The 25,393-nt window shown below is 36.2% G+C and overlaps 3 protein-coding genes across 5 annotated transcripts; all 3 read left to right on the forward strand.

Moving 5' to 3' along the window:
• Window positions 1-1,600: 1,600 nt before the first annotated feature.
• Window positions 1,601-6,690, forward strand: LOC127177960 (toll-like receptor 13). Of its 3 annotated transcripts, none has more exons than XM_051130540.1 (4): window positions 1,601-4,169; window positions 4,292-4,500; window positions 5,992-6,100; window positions 6,262-6,690. In XM_051130540.1, the coding sequence occupies exons 1-4, from the start codon at window positions 1,626-1,628 to the stop codon at window positions 6,271-6,273; spliced, it is 2,874 nt and encodes a 957-aa protein (XP_050986497.1). In that variant the 5' UTR covers window positions 1,601-1,625; the 3' UTR covers window positions 6,274-6,690. The 3 variants fall into 3 exon arrangements, with proteins under 3 accessions (XP_050986497.1, XP_050986498.1, XP_050986495.1); XM_051130541.1 differs by having other exon boundaries at window positions 1,601-1,844; window positions 1,932-4,169; window positions 5,992-6,690; XM_051130538.1 differs by having other exon boundaries at window positions 5,992-6,690.
• A 3,030-nt stretch (window positions 6,691-9,720) lies between these two features.
• Window positions 9,721-19,453, forward strand: si:ch211-105c13.3 (uncharacterized protein LOC325758 homolog). Its single transcript, XM_051130549.1, has 3 exons — window positions 9,721-9,887; window positions 16,880-17,009; window positions 18,607-19,453. The coding sequence occupies exons 2-3, from the start codon at window positions 16,890-16,892 to the stop codon at window positions 18,763-18,765; spliced, it is 279 nt and encodes a 92-aa protein (XP_050986506.1). The 5' UTR covers window positions 9,721-9,887; window positions 16,880-16,889; the 3' UTR covers window positions 18,766-19,453.
• Window positions 19,454-22,157: 2,704 nt separating this feature from the next.
• s100t (S100 calcium binding protein T) lies at window positions 22,158-23,606 on the forward strand. The gene is made up of 3 exons (XM_051130548.1): window positions 22,158-22,276; window positions 22,916-23,081; window positions 23,157-23,606. Exons 1-3 carry the CDS (start codon window positions 22,197-22,199, stop codon window positions 23,331-23,333), a joined length of 423 nt encoding a protein of 140 aa, XP_050986505.1. The 5' UTR covers window positions 22,158-22,196; the 3' UTR covers window positions 23,334-23,606.
• The last annotated feature ends 1,787 nt before the right edge of the window (window positions 23,607-25,393 follow it).

Raw genomic sequence — 25,393 nt, forward strand, 5'->3', positions numbered from 1 at the left:
TTACAATGTCAAAACTTAATCTTTAAAGAAAGCAGGATTAAACTGTCAAAGTCATTTAATGTAATAAAGCAACTCATGAAAAGCATTCTTAAAAAAATCAGTGCAAAAAAGAATCTTTGTTTTTAATAGTACACTCTAAAAAATGCTGGGTTGAAAACTACCATTTCTGGGTTATTTAGCAACCCAGTGCTGGGTAAATATTGGACAGAATAAATGCTGGGTTATTTTGACTGAGCTTGTTGGGTTTTATACATTGACTCATTTGCAGGGTGGTTTTTGCCATAGTGCTGGGTCAGTCAACCTACTGAAGGTTTTTCATTTTAAATTATAAAAATGCACTATAAAATCTGTTTATATCCACCTTTTTCCTAAACACGCAAGTCTCGTCCGCCTCATAACGGGAGGTTGCTTCACATTTCTAGTCTCTGGCATTTTTAGTCAAATTAACGCACAGCTTAACCTTGTGTGCATTTTTATATTTAGTTACATTTAAACAGTTTCAGTTCAATTAATACAGCTGATCTTGTTACCCCATTTTAACATTGATTTCTATTGAGACCAGAACACAAGAGCATCCAAATGAAAGTTAGACTTCATCATGAGGGCACTTATCGGTTACTCAGGAAAAAGGTAGATATCCCTGGTGAAAAAAACAGCATATGCTGGTTAGGTATGTTTTGATGCTGGTTTAAGCTGGTCCTTAGCTGGTTTATGCTGGTCCTTTGAAAGTGACAACGTATGTCTTGATGCTGGTCTATGCTGGTCTTTTGCTGGTTTATGCTGGTCATGTTGCTGGTCAAGGACCACTATGCTATGAGAATCCAGGAAATGTGAGAAAGGTCCATTTTAGTCATTAGAGCGCAGGGAAACTTTGTTACGTATAACACCGATGTCACGTCGTGTTTGAGCCCTGGTCGTACATTTGTTTGGCTGGAGGTGGAACTTCGCTTTGGGTAGATCCGGTGAATGCTGCGTTTGTAGAAGGCTTTCTTTTCCAGCAGACGTTAGCTGGGACGTACATTTAAACAAAAGAAAAAAAGTGAGACTTCAGACGTTTTTCTTATTTTTACAGTAATATTTGAAAAGAATACAATGTAATAATACCTTAATTTCATTCAGGAAGTTTCCGGTCAGTCAAGTTTTCTCTCGGGACAGAACACAAAATGCCCGCTGACAAACATATCCAGTTTTAACCAGTTTGATTAGCGCTGAGTAAGTATGTGAGGGGGTTCATCATTTTTATTGACAGTAAAAATGACCCTGCAGCTGAGGTACAGGAAAACTACACCGCATCTGGGTAAAAAATATTAAAAATAACCAAATAAAATGACCCAACAAACTGAACCCAGCATTTTCCTTAAATCAGTTTGATGTAAAAATATTTTAAAAAGTCCCATTTAAGAATCATTAAAACAAACTGGTGGTTCACATGGCAAAGAGGCAGGGCTTAAAATAAATGTTTTCTAAAAAGAAAACCAGTGCTTTTTCACCTTAAAAGAGGAAGTGTTAGAAATAGTAGTTCACCCAGTGTCTAAACAAGTGCAGTGTGATGTTAAATGCAAATGAAGAACTTATGCAGAGTGAAGGGGTAGGAATAGATTTGTCTAGAGTGCTGTACCTCCACAATGGATGTTCTTGACTCCAATTGCTTGTGCTTCTGGTGGAGATTCGCACTGGGTTTAAGTATCTGCAATGGTGTTTTTAGTATTATTAGTAAACGCTGCATAACCACCGAGGAGCATCTCCTCAGAGACATGCCGAAGACTCCATACTGCTACCATTATCCAGGAAGGGGTCCATACACAGACTGCAATATTACAGACCTCCGCACTGATCTGTCAGAGGTAGGCCTTCAAGTTCGATCCCTTTGTATCTACGGCGATTTTTCAAGCATTCCTGCTGATGCCTTTTCACGCTTATCTTCATTGGAGGTCCTTCAAATAGATGGGATAAGACTGAAGAGGGTTCAATCTGGTGCATTTTCGGGACTCCCCAATCTGAAGTATTTGTTGGTGCTTTTTAACGATGCTATTTGCAGGTCAGTCTCCGTGGAAAGTCTCGCATTTTTTGGTTTGACTAATTTGGAAAAGCTGGCACTGAGAGGTCTAAAGTTAGTCAATGTATCCACCAGTATATTTGATCCGTTGGTTAGCTTAATCAGTCTAGAGATTACCAGAACTTGCACACAGGACCTTAGTGATATTTTCTGTTATCTTCCGGAGGGAATGTCCCACCTGAAGAACCTGAGTGTGACAGACAGTGGGATTGAAAAAATTGAGACCAAAGCATGTCCAGGTGGATCAAAGACTTGGCCTGTGACTGTCTTGTCTGGGATTCAAAACCTTTATCTAATAGGCAACAGTATTGAAATCATTCAAGCTAACTCTCTAGTTGCATTCCAGAACCTCTCCAGCCTCCATCTGGAGTTCAATGGCAAGTCGCTGGGTAGTATTTGGGAGTCCGGGGTTGGAAAAGTCAGCGAGTTGAGCTTGAAAGGAAGTGTTGTAAAAAAATATTCAACAAACTTCAAAGATGTGTGTCATATCATCACCAGCCTTCATGTTAAATTGCTCAGCCTCGTTTTTACTTCAACAGATAGATTGACTGCAGAGGACTTAAAGGAGTGTGGGACAACTCTGATAAATGTATTCATCAGCAGATCAGAAGTACACCACTTGGATTTTAGTTTCTGGAAAGGAAACACAGGTATGCAAGTAGTGCAAATGACCTATATGACACTGACAGAAGCTCCGTTCTGTGTTGCCGCAAACGGCACTGTCTGGTCCTTAACCTTGATGGACCTCACCGGAAACTCAATTTCAGAACTTGGCGGAGACCAGTTCGCTTGCATGCCTTTTCTCGAGCAGCTCATTCTCAGCTTTAATGCCATAAAAACCATACAGCTGCATGCATTCCGTGGTTTGCGTCACCTCAAAGTTCTCAAACTTGACTCAAACAAGATCTCGCAGCTTACTGTGAAGTATTTCAGATCCCTTATGGCTTTGGAGGTCCTGCTTATCGATAACAACATCATTGAGACTATTGAGGATGGGACATTTCAGGACCAGCGGGAGCTTCGTGAACTGTCACTGGGTAGACTGGAGTATATTTATGAGTTGCATCTAAATATGATTTTTTATGTATTTCCACCAAAAATACAGCGACTAAGTATTGATGCACATTATGGAACTACTTTTAACCTGGAACATACATCACAGCCTGAGGAAACGTTTGTTCTGGAGCTAAAAGGAGACAGACTGGATTTTGTGGACTGTGATAATAATGTTCTTAAAGCAGTCAGAGAGCTAAAAGTGGTTTGCAACCTATTTATATGCAAGAATAACTTCATGGCACCTTATTTCCCAAACCTGGAATCCTTTGAAATCTCAGGAGGAGCTGAACGAGCACCTCTCAGTGACACTAAAATCAGTACTCTGCACCATCTCAAGCATCTCAAGCTCAGCAACCTGAACTTTTCAAACTATACAGAAGCTGGACGTGTCTTCTGGAACTTAACAAAACTCCAGACTCTAGTGCTGGTAAACTGCCATCTGAGTTTCCTGACTGGGAGTATGTTTAAGGACCTGACATCTCTGCAGCTGCTGCGTCTCTACAGCGACAGTCCTCTGGTCTTGATTGATGGTGTGTTTGAAGTTCTTCCAGTGCTTACAGCGTTTGTTCTTGACAGAGTGGATTTTCAGTGCAGTTGTGAAAACGGCTGGGTTCTTGACTGGGCAGAGAGCTCGGAAAAAGTGCAGGTTATCTTCTTGCAGAAGCAGAAATGTGTTTGGCACTATCAGATACTCAACTTCTTGGAGACCATGGAGAAGCTCTGTCAGACTGATGCGCAGTACATTTGCTATGTGGCCACAGCTGGCTGCGTTTGTCTTCTGCTGTCGGCAGCCGTTGGATACCGCTTTGCTCGCTGGCCTTCTGTGGTCCTCTTCTTCCGCCTGAGAGGATGGGTGGAGAGGAGGTTTGGTAGGCAGTGGAACAGGAGGAGGAGACGAGTCGAAGTGGCTGATGGGGAGATAGAGGAGATGCAGTATGATGCTTTTGTGTCTTTCTGTAGCCGAGATGAGGCCTGGGTCCTGGGGGAGATGGCTCCTCGACTGGAGGAGCAAGGGAACCTGAGACTTAGGCTGTGTCTGCACAACAGAGACTTTGAGGTGAGGTTTATAAAATAAGGTTTTGAATACAAAAAACAGCATCAGAAGTAGTTGCGTTTGAGTTTTATCAGTATTGCTATCCATCGAGACTAATCGAAAATAATTCGTGAAACATCTTTTAGGTGGGTAAAGATATCATGGACAACATCACGGAGAGTATCTACAGCAGTCAGTGCACTGTTTGTTTGATCAGCCGCCGATATCTGCGCAGTGACTGGTGCAGTCTGGAGATGCGAGTGGCCACACACCGGCAGCTGGAATATCAGAAACACCGTCTCATCCTCGTCTTCCTCGAACACATCTCTCCTTTTGAGCTTTCTGCTTTCCATCGGTAATTAGGGAAAAATGGAAGGAGTTGCCCTCCTTAAAGGGATACCCCATACCCCATGATTTACTATATGACTTTTCTTCTTTCAGACAAATACAATACAGAGGTATAGTGAAAAATGTCCTGGCTCTTCCCAGCTTTATAATGGCAGTGGACAGTGGCCAAGATTTTGAAGGAAAATAGTGCATAAATGCATCATAAAAAGTGCTCCACACGGCTCTGGGGGGTAAAAAAAGCTTCTGAAGTGAATTTCTATATTTCTATATTTACTTTATAAACCATAATCTCTAGCTTCTGCTAACTGTTGTACACACATTTACGAGAGAGTGGCATTTCAGCAGGTCACATAGGACATTGACAAACACAGTGAAGAACATGGAAGTGATGAACCGGAACAAACAACGGTCATGAATGAGGATTTGTATAGAAAAAAGTCAGAGTATTTTGATATAAGCCAAGAGGAGACTTGTTTACCGTTTGCTATAAACAAAACTTGGTTCTTGGCGAGACTAGCATATTCTTACACTACAACTACATCCTACATCATCCGCTGGAATGCCACTCTTTCGTGAAGGTGTGTACGGCTGTTAGCGGAAGCTAGAGATTATGGTTTATAAAGTTTAACATTTGGATATTTTTCTTACACAAACACATTGATTCATTTCAGAAGACATTGTTGTTAATCCCCCAGAGCTGTGTGAAGTACTTTTTATGATGGATGGATGCACTTTATTGGACTTCAAAATCTCAACAACCGTTCACCGCCATTATAAATCTTGGAAGAGCCAGGACATTTTTTAATATAACTCCGATTGTATTCGTCTGAAAGAAGAAAGTCATATACACCTAGGATGGCTTGAGGGTGAGTAAATCATAGGGTACTTTTCAGTTTTGGCCGAACTATCGCTTTAACAACAATGTGCATTAACTGTGCAAAAAGTTACAAAAATCTTAGCAACCTCAAACCTTTGAACAATGTTGTATTATTTGTATAAACACAAAACCAGTCATAAGTAAAATGGGAATATTTGTAGCAATAGCTAACAATACATTGAATGGGTCAAAATGATCAATTTTCCTTTTATGCTGATAATCATTAGGATATTAAGAAAAAATCATGTTCCATGAAGATATTTTGTACATTTCCTACTGTAAATACATCAAAGCTTAATTTTTGATTAGTAATATACATTGCTAAGAACTTAATTTGGACAATTTTCTCAATATTTATTTTATTTTTATTTTTTTTGCACCCTCAGATTTCAGATATTCAAATAGTTGTATCTCGGTCATATATTGTCCTATCATAACTAACTACACATCAGTGGAAAGCTTATTTATTCAGCTTGATGTGTAAGTCTCAATTTCAAAAAACTTACCCTGTTCATGTTTTGTTTTTTAATTTATTAATGTTTTTAATTTACTAAATCAAATATTGTATTCATTTTCTCATTTTATAAATGGTGTAAATACTTTTATCATTACTTTCCATAGTTTAGCCAAACTGGTGAGATCACGTACATATCTGGACTGGCCAGAGGATGAAGGTGACAGAGTGCATTTCTGGGATCGTTTGAGGAGAAACATTGCAGAGGAATACACGGTGAGTAAAGAATTAGCAGGAAACTGGCACAAGTCACTTTTTGACCCTTGGAAAAATACAAAATGACTAAAATATCGCAAAAATCTAAACTGACGCTGTAAGAAAGAATCATGTTACAGGTATTAAACTATATTTGAAATAATATCTGAACTGTTTTACAGGAAGCTTCTTGAAACTACATCTGGTGTGTTCCTGCTTAAATACAAACTGTGAAGAAAAAACTGGTAACACTTTAGTATAGGGAACAGTTCTCACTAATAGTTACTTATTAGCATACCTATTATTAACATATCAGCTGTTTATTAGTACTTATAAAGCACCTATTCTGCATGACTAAATTCTACATCCCTAATCCTACCCAATACCTGAATTTAACAACTACCTAACTATTAATAAGCAGCAAATTAGGGGTTTATTGAGGCAAAAGTCGTAGCTAATGGTTAATAGCGAGAACTGGACCTTTAAATAAAGTGTGACCAACAAATCTTACTGCTCCATTTCATATTTTAAAAATGCTTGTCACACTTTGAAATGTGATGCTTATCAGTGATAATTACTTAGAGTAACTGACTATATGTTCATGCTTTTAAAACAATGTCTCTATTTTAATACTAATTACTGAACTAATCAATAAATTCATAAAATGTATAAATTGTATTTGTCACAATCTTTTTCATCAGTATCTGCACATAAATTTTCATTGTGCTACACAGAGTACATGTTAAACAACACTCAAGTGAAAAAGCACATAGTTCACCACTGGTGCTAAAAGTTTCAAAAAAGAAAACATGTTTTCAGGTTTCATTGTGATTTATATTTCCATTTTTCACTACTGCTCAAAATGTGTTTAAATTCTTGAAAATGTCTTTAAATTCTTCATTAGTTTAGTAGACAAACATAAGTTGTACCTATGGAAGTTTTTTTTTTTTTTTTTTAACTTTCCACCTGTTATAATCCGCTGATGTGCTGTTTTACTGCAATACCACAGCAAGAACATTTCTCTGTAATAATATTATAAGCTATTGTGACCATGTTTAGATGTAAATCTGGCAATACCAGCCTTCAAATACTAGAGAGCGCTGTTACACAAAGACGCTGGCTCTCTCTCTCTCTCTCTCTCTCTCTCTCTCTCTCTCTCAAACATGGTTGAAATAAACCATGACCTGATTAAGTACTATGAACTGGTATGTTTACACTGGTATGTCTTTACCCCAGTGAAATTTGAGATGTGATTCACAAAACCACATGGCTAAAACAACTCCAACAGCTGTCTTTGTTTAATTGGCACTTTGTCATAAATGCCATTTGACTGATCACTCTTTGCAGCTGATAAAACAAACAAGATTATTTCATGCTGTTCAGAGCCCTGCAAAAAAAAAAAAAAAAAAAACTTCCATTGGCAAAACTACTATAAATCAACTACTATAATTTTTTGTTAAATATATGTTGCTGGTAAAAAAGAAAAAAAAATTGCCTACATAATATCAGCAGGGTACACTGTCAGAAAAAAAGGTACAGTTCTGTTGCTAAGGCAGTACCCTAAGGTACAAAGTGAAAAAGTACAAATATGTACTTTTAAAATACTAATATGTACTTTTAAGGTACCAATATGTACTTTCAAAGTACTAAAATATACCTTTAAGATACTATTATGTGACCCTGGATCACAAAACTAGTCATAAGGGTCAATTTTTCAAAACTGAGATTTATATATATATCTGAAAGCTGAATAAATAAACTTTTCATTGATATATGATTTGTTAGGATAGGACAATATTTGGTCGAGATACAATTATTTAAAAATCTGGAATCTGGGGGTGCAAAAAATCAAAATATTTAAAGTTTAAAGTTGTCCAAATAATATTCTTAACAATGTATATTACTAATCAAAAAATTAAGTTTTGATATGTTTACAGTAATAATTTTACAAAAATCTTCATGGAACATGATCTTTACTTAATTTCCTAATGATTTTTGCCATAAAAGAAAAATCTATCATTTTGACCCATACAATGTATTTTTGGCTATATACCCCATATAGCCAATATACCCCAGCAACTTAAGACTGGTTTTGTGGTCCAGGGTCACATATGTACTGTTTAGGGGTAATGTACCTTTTCACTTTTGTACCTTAGGGTACCGCCCCAGCGACAGAACTGTACCTTTTTTTCTGAGAGTGTAGTATTTTTGTTGTTTTGTTTTGTTTTGTCAATCAATCCCTGTCATAAGGTCATCAGACACTAAAGCTGATTTATAATTCTAAAACCATCAATCTTTCAAGAAGAGCTTCTTACATCTGTTCTTGCACAATCCGTTTTCTGGCATGCAAACGTAATTTCAGACGTTACGCCTATGAAGTTGAGCAACCTTTTTTTACCACCTTGAAACATGGGAGAAAATATTAACTAAACAGTTGCTTACAAGATAAACATAAATGTTTTCCATTAAAATATATTTACATGTTATGTTATATAATATATTATTATCACTATTATTGCATTTTTGCTATTACAATGCGATACTAGAAGTAGTGTCAGGATTTGGGCTCATTTTGTAGGTGTGTCCAGTTTCACAATGTGAGCTAATCATGGTTTTAACAGTGTTTGCCTGAAACAATGTGCTAGATTTAACATCCTGAAAATCAGTTTATGCCTGTCAAGACTCATCTTGGTCAGAAAATACTACCATGGTATCTACCCATCCTAATAGCCTATGTGTTTTATGACTGTTTAGATGAGCTATCCATGTTACATTAAATATCTCATATTCTGAAAAAAAAGCTAGCTTAAAATATATAGAAAAATATAGATATACATATATTTTTTTATTTGACCTATTTAATGTTTATTTTCTAGTTTTGACTTTATAAACTGTTGAACTTTTGCTTTGTGTTTAAAGTTTTGATGAGATTCACAGGCAGGAATTCCATTGTATTGTTTGGCAGTAATTACGATGGCAAACAATGCTACTCAAAAACAAACAGAACCTACATTAATGTTGCATAGCACCGACCAAACACAGAGACTGTGGGCTTAGCGAACAGGGTGGAGGAGAATCACTGGACTGTGAGGGTTTTGTCTTGGTAATTGGAAAGCACATGTTCCTGATAATTGTGCTCTGGTATGCTGTGCGCCCCGCAGCAGACGGCTTTCTCTCTCACATAGCTGCATTCTTTCTCTCTCCCTCCCTCGCATATGCACAAACATATCTTCATACTGCAGAAAGAAAGTTAGACAGAAAAGACGACTTTCAGAGCTTATATCTTGATGAATGTGGTAAAGCAAGTTGGCCAGAAACTTGGAAAAAAGTATCTGACTAAGCTCTCAAGGTGTGGCTGGATGATGATCTCAGTAATGTCTCACTAAGCCTTTATGCAATGATCAAATACATGCTCCTACTTGTGATAGGCACACACTTACTCACTTACATGGGACATGGGCCATGCAGTTGGCACAGAATCCACTGCAATAAATCAGAAAATGTCTGTAGATGGTTTGAGGAAAAACAGTTGAAGTGGTATTATTCACTTTCTAAACCTCTTCTCACCTCTCACCTCATTTATGACAGTACACTTTCAGGGGAGTTATGTCCGCACAACACCTCTCTTGAGTAATATATCCTGTTTTCCCCACCCATAAAGTTCTGGGTATACGCCCAGTGATTTGATGGGAAAAAAAGCAACTTGGGAAGACTGGAATTCGCAGAAGAGGCTTTTTTATAGGCATTGTACTGGCTTACGTTAGAAGAAGCAAGAAACAGCAGAAGAAAAGTTTCCTTACAAAACTAGGTAAGCTTTCTGATTTGATCCTGAGAAGTTTGTAGGACAAACTCTGTTGTTGTTTTGTTAAGATTTCGTCAGTTTAGAATAAAATATGATGTTTTGTTCTGGGATTGTATTACAGTTAACTAGAGGGTTTTTGTGTTTAGGATATTTCTCATTTGACTTCTTTTGTTTGTAGTGCCTGCTGAAAAGGGCGTTTTCTGGCTTTATTTAGGTCTCCGTTTGCTGTTTTTATGAAAGTTCAGAAACTTTCCAACTGGTCTGTTAGCTGGTTTTAATGTGGCTTTGTGAGAACGCATAACTTTGGCATCAAGTTAACAGGCTTCCATAAATAAGCGTTCGTGCCCACTGCAAATGTGTCACTTTCCGTTTAATCCTTCCCACTCTGCGTGAATATTTCAGCCCTTATAGGCTCACTTGTCCGGTGGCTAGTAGCCGATCCGATTCCCTATAGATGTAACGCAAGCCCTTCTCCCTTTACACCAAAGAAGAAATCAGAAACCTGGTATTTATTAATTCAGAGCGTTTTCTCAGAGCGCAAGCGCGGCTTGTGCCGCAAATCCTTTGCGTGAGGCGAATAGATTCGCTGCGTACTATCCGCGATAAGCCCTGCAGTCGACCTTACGGGCGTTTGGGGGAAATGCACTCGATCCTAACCGGACGAAGCACGACCTCAATGTGTCATCGGCGACACGGCCACCAGAACGCCGTTAATTATAAATGCAGAGATAAGACAGCGGCGGTGGGAGCTGTCTGATAACCCAGAGAGCTTGAGACAACTTGTTCACCGTTGCCTTCAAGTGCTGACAGCCTGGTACAAGCTGAGGTAATGATTCACACCTCACGGAGAGACAGTAAAAACTTCTTTTTCCACGTTTACATACATAAACTGGAAAAACTAACACCGCCACAAAATAAAATATACTCTTAAAGGGACAGTCCACTCCCAAAATTAAATTACGTAATCATTTACACACCCTAATGTTGTTCCAAATGTATGACTCTGTCGTCGTTCACTTCATTGTATAGAAAAAAGATATTACAAAGTATGCATTCTCAACAATGAGTACAAGTATCCTATCTAAAATAATGTGTCCCCTCAGATATTTTAAGAATCAGATCATTCAGTCATGTTGGGGCAATGAGTATGCATACTTGTACTCTTACATGCATCTTGTGGGAACAAGAACATCTTTTAGAAATAAGAGCCATGAACCACCTGCCTGCACAAGTGCAACAATTTATGTTTGAGTGCTGAACATGAGAAATGTTAACAAAGCCTTATTCATGCATGTCACGTTCGCATCCTCATTCTTTACATTTTCATCTAGAGATAGTTGCAAGTTTGACATTTTTTAGTAACATCAGGAAACAAGCGCAAACCTCAAGCAGCCTGGAGGGACATCTACAGGAGCAAGAATGGAATGCAGTTCATTCAAGACAACTGTGAAGAGAACACAGTAATAAGAGATGTGATTTTGCTACTATTCCATTATTGTTTCCCAGTGAGCAGAAAAATCATTCATTTGAGCTTGTTTAGGGTAGACACTGTAGGTTTTATTCACAGTGTCACCATGGAGCAATTTGTTATTGGGGAAGCTACAGTACTTTGAAAGTTTAATAATTTGAAGTAGCTACTTTACACTACAGTCAAGCTACTGTTTTGAAAATGTAACAGTTTTAAATTGCAAACAGTTAAGTGGGAAATTAACTGTTTTAAAAATATTTTAAAAAATACTCTTTGCAGTACATTTTTTAAAAAGTAGACTGCAGTGTAGCTACTTCAAATTATTAAAGTAGGCTATCCTTTAAGAATTATATATAACTTCACTAAATATGGCACAAACACAATGAGTGATTTTGAAATGAATGAACACTCAGGTACAATTAACAGTATTAAAATTGAACAGGTGCATTGTAGAATAGAATAACAACACCCTAATTTACACCCTAATAGTTCCGGGACTCGCATCAGTGAATCACTCTTTAATTCTTTTCATTTTCATGAATTTAATGAACTTGACTTCTAACACAACAAATAAGGATTTGTTTACATGACAACTAAACAGAAAAGTTTTTCCTTTGCGATTTTGAAAAGCTGTTGTGTAAAGACGATAGTAGATAGCACATGTACGTTTCCAGATCTCCTGATCTGGAAAGCATCTAACGTTTGACAGACGTTTTTTCGGATGCCAGTTTTACGTACATTCTAAATCTTAAAGATCTTAAAGACATCTAATATATGTCCACTTGACATCTGATAGGAAACGTCAAACAGACGTATAGCACTTTAAAAAAATACATCTTGCAGATGTAAATGCCTAGATGTCTCTGTAATGTATGTGTGCTATCAGGAGGTGTTGTCAAACAATCCCGTTCACACAGTTCCACTAAAATTACTTAAAATGCTGTATTATTCATGCCAGGCCAGTAGATGGCAAAGTCAGCACATGTGCACATACCTATAGACTTTTAAAAAAAAATTTAACTTCAACAACAGAAAAAAACACAGTCAACATACAGTTGGCACATGCCTATGCACCTTATTTTTCCCTTAAGAGTGGGCGTGGCCATTTGTAAATTTATTGTGGGAGGCTTCGAGTGTCATTCCCTTCCAGTTATTTTTAGCTGTACAAAACTGGTCTAGCGGTACACTGGTTTGTAGTGTACAGTTTTGCCATTTACTGCATGTCTTCTCGTCATTTCCCTACAGCGGCTAATGAACCGATAGTCTTGCACATGCACAGAAAACGACTTACTTCCATGTTGCAAAATAAGGTGGGCTGAACATGTAGTATGCATGAACCTGATCTCAACGTTTTCACAAATTTGCATTTTTGTAGTTTATACAGAGATGATAATATTGTGTTCAAATACGTGCACTTTGAAACTCATTTTTGCCATTTTCTGACCCCCAAAATGCCAATGTTTAGTATGTTTAGTAAATCAATGGCCAAAATGCATAAAAAATTCTGAAAATGGTGTCGTTTAAGAGAGAGGACCATTTAGGCGAATGAGTTTACAAAATGATTCAAACTTTCCAACACTACAAGTAAGATGGGACTATTTAAGATTGACTGATTCACTAAAATGAATTACACTTTTCAGTGCTACAACCCTGCTGAAACAACAACAAAAAATTTTAACCATCCCAGAAATTCTAATGGATTCCACTACAAATACCATTACAAACCATCAACTATTAACCATTAAAAATGGTTTCCTGTAGTGTGTTTTAGGACATATTCCATTAGGATTTAGTGGTTTTAATAAGCCACCAATAGAAGGTGACAAATTACCAGTTGAGACCAACAGAGACCAATACAATTTCCGTTTTAACCAGTACAATTTCCATTTTAACCAGTAAAACCATTACAAATTCTGTGATGGTTTCGATTGTTATTTTTTTCAGCAGGGAAATAACAGAGAGGAGTGTTTAGGACAAATCAATTCCCAATAAAAATTCAGACCTTCCAATGATATTTGGTTGAGAGGGCTATTTAGGTGAGGGTGTTTGTTTATTCCTTCAGCTCAACATTTAGCCGCATTACACCACTATTGTTTGGGTAAACTAAGTAATAACTGGAAAAGCTAGGCCTTATAGGCCTATAAAATTGTCAGAACTTCACTCTGCTGAAAAACAAAGTTAGCTAGTATACTTGAAGCGGTTGTGTTTAAAATTTTGTGGTGTTAGTTGCAGTGCTTTCCAATGCGCTTTTAGTGCCTTTATAGTTTCCGCTTGGCAGCTGGCATGTATCGCAAAGCTTCATGGGTTTGTTGACTTCTATATTTCACAGCATCTCATTACGTGACAGTTTGTTTGGGTCCTTTGGGACTAATCACTAAGAGCACCTATCAATCAGCCTGTCTGATGCTTCTGCCTTAGTCTGACCAAGTCTGAGCTTGAGTATCACCTAATGAGTGCATCTCATTTAGAACAATGACAACATTTTTAAGACAAAGACAATTCTCTCTGCTCAAACAAAAGCCTCTCATAGCTAAACACATGCCTTTATACAAAAAAATCTGTCTTTTCACAGCCACAACTACAGTAATGCAAAACCACACTGGTTGCTTGTAGGAGAAAGGATTAATAAGCATGATTATCAGTAAATTCCAGCAGGTCCTCCTCCAGTAATTTTCACCCAAGCCCTGCTCAGGCTTCTCTCTCTCTCTCTCTCTCTCTGTCTAATTAGGTTAATAGAGGTCCATCAGTAATTGGGAGGACGGTAGAGCAGTGGTGTAGTGTACTAATGTTAGTGGTGTAGTGTAAGTATTCAGGTGTGACGTCTGTCAGATGGAAGATTTACCTGAAAGGGGAGGCCTATAGAATTACTCATACGTCACACGCACATTAAAATCACATTAATTTTGTGTGCATGTGTGTAAGTGTTAAAAGCTCATTTTAAGGGAAAATGCAGGCATTGATCAGGCAGCAAAATCTGATTTTCTGGCCAAAACGTGTTTAGTTTTTTTGTAGTCTGCACAGATATAACTAGGGATGCACAATATATTGGAAACATATTGGTTATTTTGTTGAGTCAACTTAAAATATTTTGTTACCCAGCTAGATATTTAAGTTGACTTAACAAAAAATGTGGTTTGTTAAACTTAAAAACTGGGTAAGTTACCCAGCTGCCTTAAAATGTTAACCTTAAACTCAAACATCTATCTATCAAGTTGACTAAACTTTTTTTGAGTTGACTGAACTTTAAATTTGAAGGCAGCCGGGTAACAAATTATTTCAAGTTGACTCAACAAATTATTTTTTACAGTGTACACTGTAAAAAATAAAAAACACAATTTGTTGAGTCAGCTTAAAATAATTTGTTACCCTGCTGCCTTAAAATTTTCAGTTCAGTCAACTAAAATAAGTTTAGTCAACTTGAAATGTTAAGTTGTACTAAGTAACAACTTAGAGATTTGTGTTTGCTAAACTTAACAGATGGGTAAGTAACCCAGCTGCCTTAAAATTTTAAGTTGATTCAAATCAAATATCTAAGTTGTCACTTAGTATAATTTAACATTTCAAGTTGAATAAACTGTTTTTGAGTTGACTGAACTTCAAATTTTAAGGCAGCCAGGTTACAAATTATTTTAAGTTGACTCAACAAATTGTTTTTTACAGTGTAGGCTTACTAAGCTAGTCATTTAAAACACTAATAATTTAATAAGACTGTTAAATATAAGCTCTAGCAGGTCTCAAAATGAACATCAATTAACATTATAATGTTGTAATGTGTACATTTACTTTAGTATTTGCTTTTTCATTTTATTACAGAGTGAAAGATAATTCTGTAAATAAAAGTAAAGCAAAGATTATTAGAGTATATGCACCAGAAAAAACTTTTTCTTTTCTTTTTCTACTTCAAATTTTAACATTTAATTCAATGTATAACTTGCAGTTTCCTTGTAATTATTTGTGAAACTTGCAAAATATGAGTGAAAAAAGAAACCTGTTTTGTGGAATTGTGGCCCTCACCTGTGTTTTACAGTACCTTGTGTTTGTTATGGATAAGCTTGCTAAATGTCACTGGAAGGAAACCCAAATTAGATCATTAATTATTTGTTGGTGTCAAATATGAGATAAGATCTACAGTACAAGAATATGAAATGCAGTAGGTTACACTTTATTGCTTTACTTTGTGTGTTGGTAGGGAAGGTAAAAAGGGGTTATTCATCCAAGAGGAAAGGCTTGTGTGAGTGGGCATCCTTCAAAGAGTGTGTATGGGCTTTTGTGTATGAATGTTGTTGGATGAGAGAGAGAGTGTAACAGACATGTAGCAGGCAACCCCAGCGGTAACGTGAGCCTGTGGCCTGAGTGGATCGAATGTCCGTTAAAGATCACAGGTTCCATTGTCCTGTGGTATACACTCTACAGCTCCACACACTCCTCCTCTGCTCCTCTCTCCCGCCTCCCTTCTTCAAGCTCTTTAATTATTCTAGCATCATCCCTCTCCTCAGGTCTCTCATTTTCCAGTGCCTGCCCTTCCTTTTAGTTATCCCGGCTGCTAAAATGTCACTTACTAAAATTATGACTCCATCCTTAAAATAGATGTTGCAGTGTTTTCCAGTCTTTTTTTTTAATCTCAGATACCACCGTGACCCCTTCAGTAAGTTGAGAGTACCCCTTCACCCATTTCAAGGTTGGAAATAAAATATCAACCTTTTTTCCCCATACACTGTAAAAAAAAAAAAAAAAAAAAAAAAAAAAAAAAAAACACAATTTGTTGAGTCAGCTTAAAATAATTGGTTACCCTGCTGCCTTTAAATTATAAGTTCAGTCAACTAAAATAAGTTTATTCAACTTGAAATGTTAAGTTGTACTAAGTAACAACTTAGAGATTTGTGTTTGCTAAACTTAACAGATGGGTAAGTAACCCAGCTGCCTTAAAATTTTAAGTTGATTTAACTCAAATATCAAATAAGTTGTCACTTAGTATAATTTAACATTTCAAGTTTGCATAAACATTTTTTGAGTTGACTGAACTTAAAATTTTAAGGCAGCCAGGTTACAAATTATTTTAAGTTGACTCAACAAATTGGGTTTTTTTTACAGCGTATGAGCGGGTGTGGACATTTGTAAATTTTATGGGTATGGCTTCCGGTCTCATTTGGGTCCAGCTATTTTTAGTTGTATGAAACAGCTCGTTTTACTGCTTGATATTGCAAATTGGTGTGTCTTAGCTATCTTAATTATGAACGCACTGGATTGTAGTGCAAAGTTTTACTGTTTACTACACGTTATTCTTCTTGGTACTTCCCTATAGCGCCTAATCAACCAGAAGTCTCTGGTAGGGTAATAGGATGCATAGATTATCAGTTCTCTACCTCGAAATGTAATTTTTAATTACTTGCCTTTTTTTGCAATTCAATTATTTGTGAAATTTACTATCAGTCAGTTTCAAAGTAAATTTTACTTCAATTTTTTGAGGTGCACTGAATCAGTGTTGTATATTTGTGTTGTTTATAATGTATGTTCTTCTCTCATTTTGTAGAGTTACAAAGATGGAGGGTGCCATTAAAACAGTTGTTATGCAGTTCCTGTCTTCAGCACGGGGAAAAGAGAGCCTGGGTGGGAAGAACTTCCAGAAGTTAGTCCAGAGTCAGCTGGGAAACATCCTGAGCGTAAGCAGTCTCTCAGTTTGCTCCATTTGGTTGACACATGTCCATAGACTTAATGTATAAAGTACATGTTTCCTTTCATTGGTTTATTTTAAAGTAATAGTTCACCCAAAAATGAAAATTTTGTCATTAATTACTCACCCTCATGTCATTCCAAACCTGTAAGACCTTTGTTCATCATCGGAACACAAATTAAGATATTTTTGATGAAGTCCGAGAGCTTTCTGACCCTACATAGACAGCAATGTAACTACCATGTTCAAGGACCAGAAAGGTAGTAAGGACATTGTTAAAGTAGTCCTTCTAACATCAGTGGTCTTATGGGTTTGGAACGACATGAGGGTGAGTAATTAATGAATTTTCATTTTTGGGTGAACTATCTCTTTCACTTCCAGAGAGAACTTCCAGAGAGAAGTGCACTTCCAGAACAAAAATTTACAGATAATTTACTCACCCTCTTGTAATACAAGATGTTTGTGTCTTTCTTTCTTCAGTTGATAAAATATTATGTTTCTTGAGGAAAGCAGTTCAGGAATGTTCTCCATATAGTGGTCTTCAATGGTGCCCCTAAGTTTGAACTTCCAAAATGCTGTTTAAATGCAGCTTCAAAGGGCTCTAAATGATCCCAGCCGAGAAAGAAGGGTCTTGTTTAGCAAAATGATCTGTCATTTTTGAAACAAATTGACAATTTATATACTTTTTAATCTCAAATGCTCATCTTGTCTAAGTCTGCGTGAAATCAGTTTTTTTTCCGGGTCAATACAGTCAATACAGTTAGGGTATGTCGAAAAACTCCCGTCTCATTTTCTTCCCCAACTTTAAAATCGACCTACATCACTGCAGAAGTACCGACTCAGTGTTTACAAAGTGAACATGCAAAGAACGTCAAATGCCCTTTACAAAAAAAGGTAAAACATCAATGTACGACGATTTTCGATGAAGAAAACAAGATGGGTTTTTTTTCCAACATACCATAACTGTATTGACCTGGATTACACAGACTACGCATGTGCAGAGACAAGACAAGACGAGCATTTGAGGTTAAAAAGTATATAAATTGTCAGTTTGTTTAGAAAATGACTGATCGTTTTGCTAGATAAGACCCGTCTTTCTTGGCTGGGATCGTTTAGAGCCATTTGAAGTTGCATTTAAACTGCATTTTGGAAGTTCAAACTTGGGGGCACCATTGAAGTCCACTATATGGAGAACAATTTTGGAATGTTTTCCTCAAGAAACATAATTTCTTATCGACTGAAGAAAGAAAGACATGAACATCTTGAATGACAAGGGGGTGAGTAAATGATCTGTAAATGTTTGTTCTGGAAGTGAACTTCTCCTTTAAGTGGTCCTGTCAATTAAATTTAAATTAAAAGTACAAATATTTCATAATCTCTCAATTAATATGAGGTCATAAGTGCTGCATGCATAATAATTATAGAAGAATTAGCTAAATTAATTTCAAAGTAGTTTTAAATGAAGTATAGCATGTGCACCACAGAACATGTCAACTAATAAGTAAATGTCAGGACTTTCATTTCAATTTCATTGATTGGGCAGTGCTAAATAGTTGAGGATTTCACCCTCGCTCTGTTTCTCTCAGGACACTGACAGTTCTTCAGCAGTGAAGGACATGATGAAAGGTCTGGATGACAACCAGGACGGGAAGGTCAGCTTCCAGGAGTACCTGACGCTGGTGGGCTACCTGGCCAACTCACTGAGTGAGCAGAAAACACAGAGCGCCGCAGCCAGTGGACAATAAGAAGCATGGGTTGATGACACTGACAGTCATTTGTAACGCTGGAGTCTTGCACCAGTAAATAAAGAGAGGCTGGGGATAGTTGTCACATTATTTTTTTACTTATTAAACTGTTTTTAAGATGGCTTGCTTTTAAAAAAATATCAAACCATTGACCAAAGCACACTATATTAATAAATTGTGTAAAAATGACTGTAGATTAACATACATAACAAAACACAACTTTTTAGCCCTTGTTGTAACAACTATCCCTGCTCTCCAATGCAATATAAAACCTGCAATGATCTGAAAACACTTTTAAAGTCTCAGATATTACAATGAAATTACAATTCTGTTTACATGTACTAGCATTTAAGAAAACAATGTCTGAGCTGTGGCCATGTACAAGTGCTAAATCAAATAACTTTTTGTTGCATAAAGTTTTTTTTCTGCTTCCCATGTAAACAGGTTTTCATTTCAAGGCTCCTGTGTTTTCATGTATGATTTCTTTGCTTTACTGGAAACAAAATATGCTTGATTAGTACTTAAAACAAGGCATAACTGATGAATGCAAGCCATCAAATATACTAAAAATACAGTCAGTGTTATTAATATTTTACACATCAGATCTGTTTAAAAAAGCGAAATTGTACACTACGGGAAAAATGTTTTTTTTATAACCTTTCAAATAAAACACGGAAATAATGACAAATTTGTAATTTGCATTGTCCTTTATTTGTGTCCTAAATTTTAAAGCCTCTTCTGCTCACCAAGCCTGCATTTATTTGATCCAAAATACAGAAAAAACAGTACAATTCTGAAATATTCTTACTATTTAAAATAACTGTTTTCTATTTGAATATATTTTAAAATGTAATTTATTACTATGACTTCAACGCTGAATTTTTAGCATCATTACACCAGTCACACAATCCTTAAGAATCCTAATATTCTGATTTTTGCTCAAGTAATATAATTATTATTATTACATTGAAACCAGCTGAATAGAATTTTGCCAGGTTTCTTTGATGAGTAGAAAGTTCAGAAGAACAACATTTATCTGAAATAGAAATCTTTTATAACATCACACATTTCTTTATCATCACTTTTGAAAAATGTAAAGCATCCTTGATAAATAACAGTGTTAATTTCTATAATTTCTCCCCACTGACTTCAAGCTTTTGAATGGTATGTTACAAAGTGTTACAAAAGCTTTTTATTTCAGATAAATGCTGATCTTTGGATATTTCTATTCTTAAAAAAAAATGTACGCAACTGTTTTAAATATTGAAAATAATAAAAATGTTTCTTGAACAGCAAATCAGCATATTAGAATGATTTCTGAAGGATCATGTGGCACTGAAGACTGGAGTAACGATACTAAAAGTGTAGCTTTGATCACAGGAATAAATTACATTTTAAAATATATTCAAATAGAAAACTGTTATTTTAAATAGTATAAATATATTTTTTAAAAATCCTGTTTTTGCTGTACATTGGATCAAACAAATGCAGGCTTGGTGAGCAGAAGAGACCTTTTAAAAAAACATTAAACTTACTGTTCGAAATACTTTTGATTGGTACAAGCTAAACATCATGGTGATCTGGTTACAGTCTGTGCCCTAGCATGAATACATGTTTTTAAATGTACACATTTTGTGTGTTTGTTAGTGTCCTTTGAATTTGGCCGTTCGTGTGTTCATGTGTGTTTGTGTGTTTTCAGTCCCAAGCCTTGGCTGACATATGTGTATGGACACCGTTTGCTTAATGATGAATTAACACCTGTGCAGCAGTATCAGGTGTGACAGGACCACTTGTAGTCAGATGCTCACTCAACACACACACACACACACACCTGAGTGATTATCAGCACCTCTAAAGACCCTTGGGTTGTTAGTAACTACATTTGTGCCATGTAACCTTGTTTGGCCTGTAACATAATCAGTCCTCAAGCACCTGACCCCATTACATCTTATGGCTTATGTACCATTATGTTAATAATTCTAGAAAAGTGCAATAAGAAAGTAATTACAATTATATAGACTTATATACACTACCGTTCAAAAGTTTGGGGTCAGTAAGACTTGTAATAGTCTTTAAAGAAGTCTCTTATGCTCATCAAGGCTGCATTTATTTGATTAAAAATATAGAAAAAAACAGTAATATTGCAAAATGTTTTTACAATATAAAATAATGTTTTTTATTTTAACATACTTTAAAATAGAATGTATTCCTGTCATGAAAAGCTGAATTTTTATCAGCTGTTAGTCCAGTCTTAAGTGTCATATGATCCTTCAGAAATCATTCTAATATGTGGATTTATTATTAGAATGATCAATGTTGGATAATATCAACAGTTGTGCTGCCAAATATTTTTTGGAACCTGTGATTTTTTTTTTCAGGATTCTTTCATGAATAACAAGTTTAAAAAGTACAGTGTTTATTCAAAATATAAATATTTTATAACAATTAAATTAGTAAATAAGTAAATTATTTATTATTAACTTTTAATAAACTTTTAATTATTAACTTAATACATCCTTGGTGAATAAAAGTATTAATTTCTTAAAAAAAAAAAAAAAAAAAAAAGAAACAATAAAAATGTACTGACCCCAAACTTTTGAACGGTAGTGTACTTACATATACAAATATAATAGATAGATGAAACAATTAACAATAGAGGACATTAAGAACTTAACGTATAGCTAATTATATTACATAATATGTAATATAATATGTTCTTTATATGTATAAATCATGTTTTAAAGCATAGCTGCTGGTACTGTAGTATATCTAGAGCTCGAGTGACGTTCAGTATAGCGATGTTTGTGTCTAAGTCATCAATTACAGCAGATAAATGATTTAGTTCGGGGCGCTGAACTATCACGACTCTAAAAGTTTAATGTGACAAGCACCAGTACATATAACTAACCTTTAGGATCAAACATATCTGTTTACCCAAAAGCTCTTCTTTCAGGTAAGTCCAGGTGTTCACAGCATGTTTATATACATAAATGTCATGCTTTATCATTAGATAAGCATTAAAACATGACTGGTAATATTTAACAACACAACGAAGTTCGTAATATGTACATTTGTCTACACTTTAAAGAACATTACCTCAAATTCATTAATTCGAAGCTTATTTATACATGTAGTCACGGATTCATGATTCGTGAAATAAGTTAATGAAGTGTCGATTAATAAAACAAAACATCGATTGTGTGGCTTGTTTTCATTTGCTCAAGTTACCGTCTAAAACTTTCTCTCTTTCAATTACGACAATCAACATCGCATTTACTCCTTTATATAACACTGTTTTCGTATTTTTTTCTTAATGGTGTGAATCTGTAAATAGAGAAGACAAGAGGTAGGGATAGACAAATGAAGGATGGATGGAGGAAGGGAGGAGGAGTGTAAGGTATGATGGGAGGAGGGCCAAGTAGGTATATAAGATGGTGCCCATCGCCTCCCGTCTTCACCAGCATCCATCTCTCCTCAAGGAACAGAAGAGCAACCATCATCTAACAACAAGGTAAGGGACAGAAAAGGATGGATGGACAGACTGTTATTGTGAATTTTAGAGTTGAACACTAGATGGCTTTTGTGCTGCCTGATGTTTCTTTTGGAGCAGGCCTGGAGGTGCTTTTTTAGTAGCTACTGGACAAAAAGTTTTGCATTTTGCGTGGCTCGTGGCTCATCTCTGTAAAGTATCTGAGGAGGCTTTTCTTCTCCACTGAAGTTATTTTTGCCAAGTCATCCCAATGTTTATCAGTTCATGCACTAGGACAGGGCTAATCTCAAACCGAGGGCAGTGTTTGGTTAAATGTGTGTGTGGTGAGTTGTGGGCACTGAGATTGGCTCAGATTACACTTGACCGAGTAACTTCCTCCCCAGGTTCGGAGTGTTTTCTCCAGTTTAGGATTTCATCCTTATCAGGCGAGTCACATTTCCCTCTGTAGTTAGGTTAAGCCCCTCGTAGGATGATCCAGAGAGGGTCGAAGAATATATTACTGCTTGCTTTGCAATGTTTCTACTGTTGTGGTCTGAAGAAAATAAGTTGCGCTTTTAAATATTTAAAATGAGCCAGAAATACTCTCCCTAAAGAAAACCTTTTGTGCATCCTTGAGTGCAAGTCTAAATACAGTCATCTAATCCTGCCATTTCTTTCCAGAATGTCTAATATTTTGAACACTGAGAATGCCTCCACTCTGGAGAACGCCATGCAGCTGATGATCCAGACGTTCCACAAGTACTCTGGGAATGAGGGCGACAAATATACTCTCAGCAGGCAGGAACTCAAAGAGATGCTAACGCAAGAGCTGGGCAACTACCTTGGGGTAAGGGGAAAACAAAGTTTTGTTTTCTGTGTGGAAGTCGGATATGTCTGATTAACTTTACCTGCATCTTCACAGAATGCACAGGATAAGGATGCGGTAGATAAAGTCATGGGAGATCTGGATTCAAACAACGACGGTGAGGTGGACTTCACAGAGTTCATCATCCTCGTGGGTGCCCTCACTGTCGCCTGCAACGACTTCTTCCTCGAGTATCACGAAAAGGAAGGAAAGAAGGTTGAAAAGAAAGAGTAGAGCTGAATTTTTCTGAACAAAAGCCAACATGACCAGCGAATGATGACGAGGGGGAAATGAGGGGAGAAGGGGAATATGTGTGTGTGTGTGTATGAATCTTCCTTACTGTTAATTAAGAAGTTTCACACCATCTCTGCATTCATGCAATCCTGGGTACACAAAATATTCCACATGTTTCCAACCCCTGAACCTATTAGAAATGAAAGCGTTAGGAATGAGATTGTGACATGGTCTTTGTTGAATATGTGAATATGTGTTTCTTCCTTTCTTTTGTTTTTTAACAACTGGAGTTGTATCTCTCCATATAACAATAAACCGCAGATTTAAAATAATTAAATGCAGTCGGTGTGTTTTTTTCATAGTGGGAATTTCAGTGACACCGTTAATCTAGTCAATTACTCATGACAGTTGTTTGTTAATGAATTGTTTTGTATTTCGTGAATACAAGGATAAAACAAAAATAGGCTATAGACCAATTTTAAGTAGATGTCACAATGACGTCACTTGAAAAAAAATAGTGGTTGCAGAAAAACACTGGTAAACAAGTGGAGGTAAACGGGTAAAATCCATGGAATAAGAGAAAAATATCAATTTTGGGGCCTTTTGATGTCAAAATCGGAATGCAAATATTTTTATAGAATACGGCCGTCAAAGATGCCATTTGAAGCTAAACGCAGACGTTTAAACGGACATACTGTACTATGGATGAAAACTCTACTTTTAAAGAGTAAATTTGATTGAAACAATAGGTCTACATAATATTCACATATGCTGTTTATAGGAAACGTACTGTATTAGCCCTACAGTTACAGCCTGAAATATTATTCAAATCTACTATTAACATTTTTCCATAACATTTTTTTTTTATCTCACAATTCTGACTTTTTTTCTCACAAATGTAAGTTTATGTCTCCTAATTCGGACTTTATAACTCGATTTAACAAAACGAGTGAGTTTGTTAATTCTGAGGGAGAAAAAGCCAGAAGTGTGTGATATAAACTGTGAGCCGAAGGGAAAAGAGTGAATTTCGAAAATAATGTCAGAATTTTAAATATAAAATCAAATTTATTTTTATTCTTTTATTCTATGGCTCCATTGACTGCCACTTGAACCGCCCACAAAAAAACGTCATCCCTGTTTCGGATCTGTAAAACTATTCCACTATCTAACGTCAATTTCGTTGAATTTCTCTCCCGCGTTTTCTACAACCATGCTGCGCGCGCATCCCGATTGTTTACAAACGGATAATTGGTCTATAACGACTTTAATTAAAACATTGACGAAAATGTGACGAGAAAAAATACAAGATATTAATAATACGTTATTTTTCATTCTAGAAAGAATGATTTTCTTAAATTATCCAGTAACGAGCGGATTTCACAAACACAACTTCTGTGACGCACTAAAACACGCACAATGTATTCGAGAAGGTTCTCAAATGTGAAGCACCAGACTTAACGAGTTCTCAAATTTTGCACACATACAAGCATATTGTACCTCACTGACGATTTTCACGACAGGAAAACCGCGGACTTGGTAACACTGCATTACACACGCTCACTGAGATGATGTAAACAAGCAAAAACTTTTTGCGCGCCAGATTCGAATTGTGGATTTTGAATGATTGCGAATTAAATTAGGGTCAGTTTTTACATAAACTCAGAATGAATGAGTTCAAGACTTGGTATAACCTGTACATCTGGACTACCTCTATCATTTATATAAATAAATTATAAATGTTACAGCATTCTAAATAACAACGAATCTGAATTGCATTTACAAAGATGTATTCTCACACAATGGCAAAACAAATATATACAGAATTTTATTTAAAAATGCCCACAGGGTGGCGCTATAACAATTAACTTTTTAGCTAACTCAGCAACTGAGTGGTAGAACCAAAATTAATTTCATGAATCCTTGCTATTTAACCCTGAACAAGAGTACATTACGATTATCTATAAACTTGATCTACCATTTTAATCTGAAAAAAAAAAAACCAACAAACAAAAAAAATCTACTTTTCTGAACTTCTCCTAGGCGGTTTGTCAGATCTTCAC

Source organism: Labeo rohita, chromosome 16 (genome assembly GCF_022985175.1).
Source record: "Labeo rohita strain BAU-BD-2019 chromosome 16, IGBB_LRoh.1.0, whole genome shotgun sequence".
NCBI classification, from domain to species: domain Eukaryota; kingdom Metazoa; phylum Chordata; class Actinopteri; order Cypriniformes; family Cyprinidae; genus Labeo; species Labeo rohita.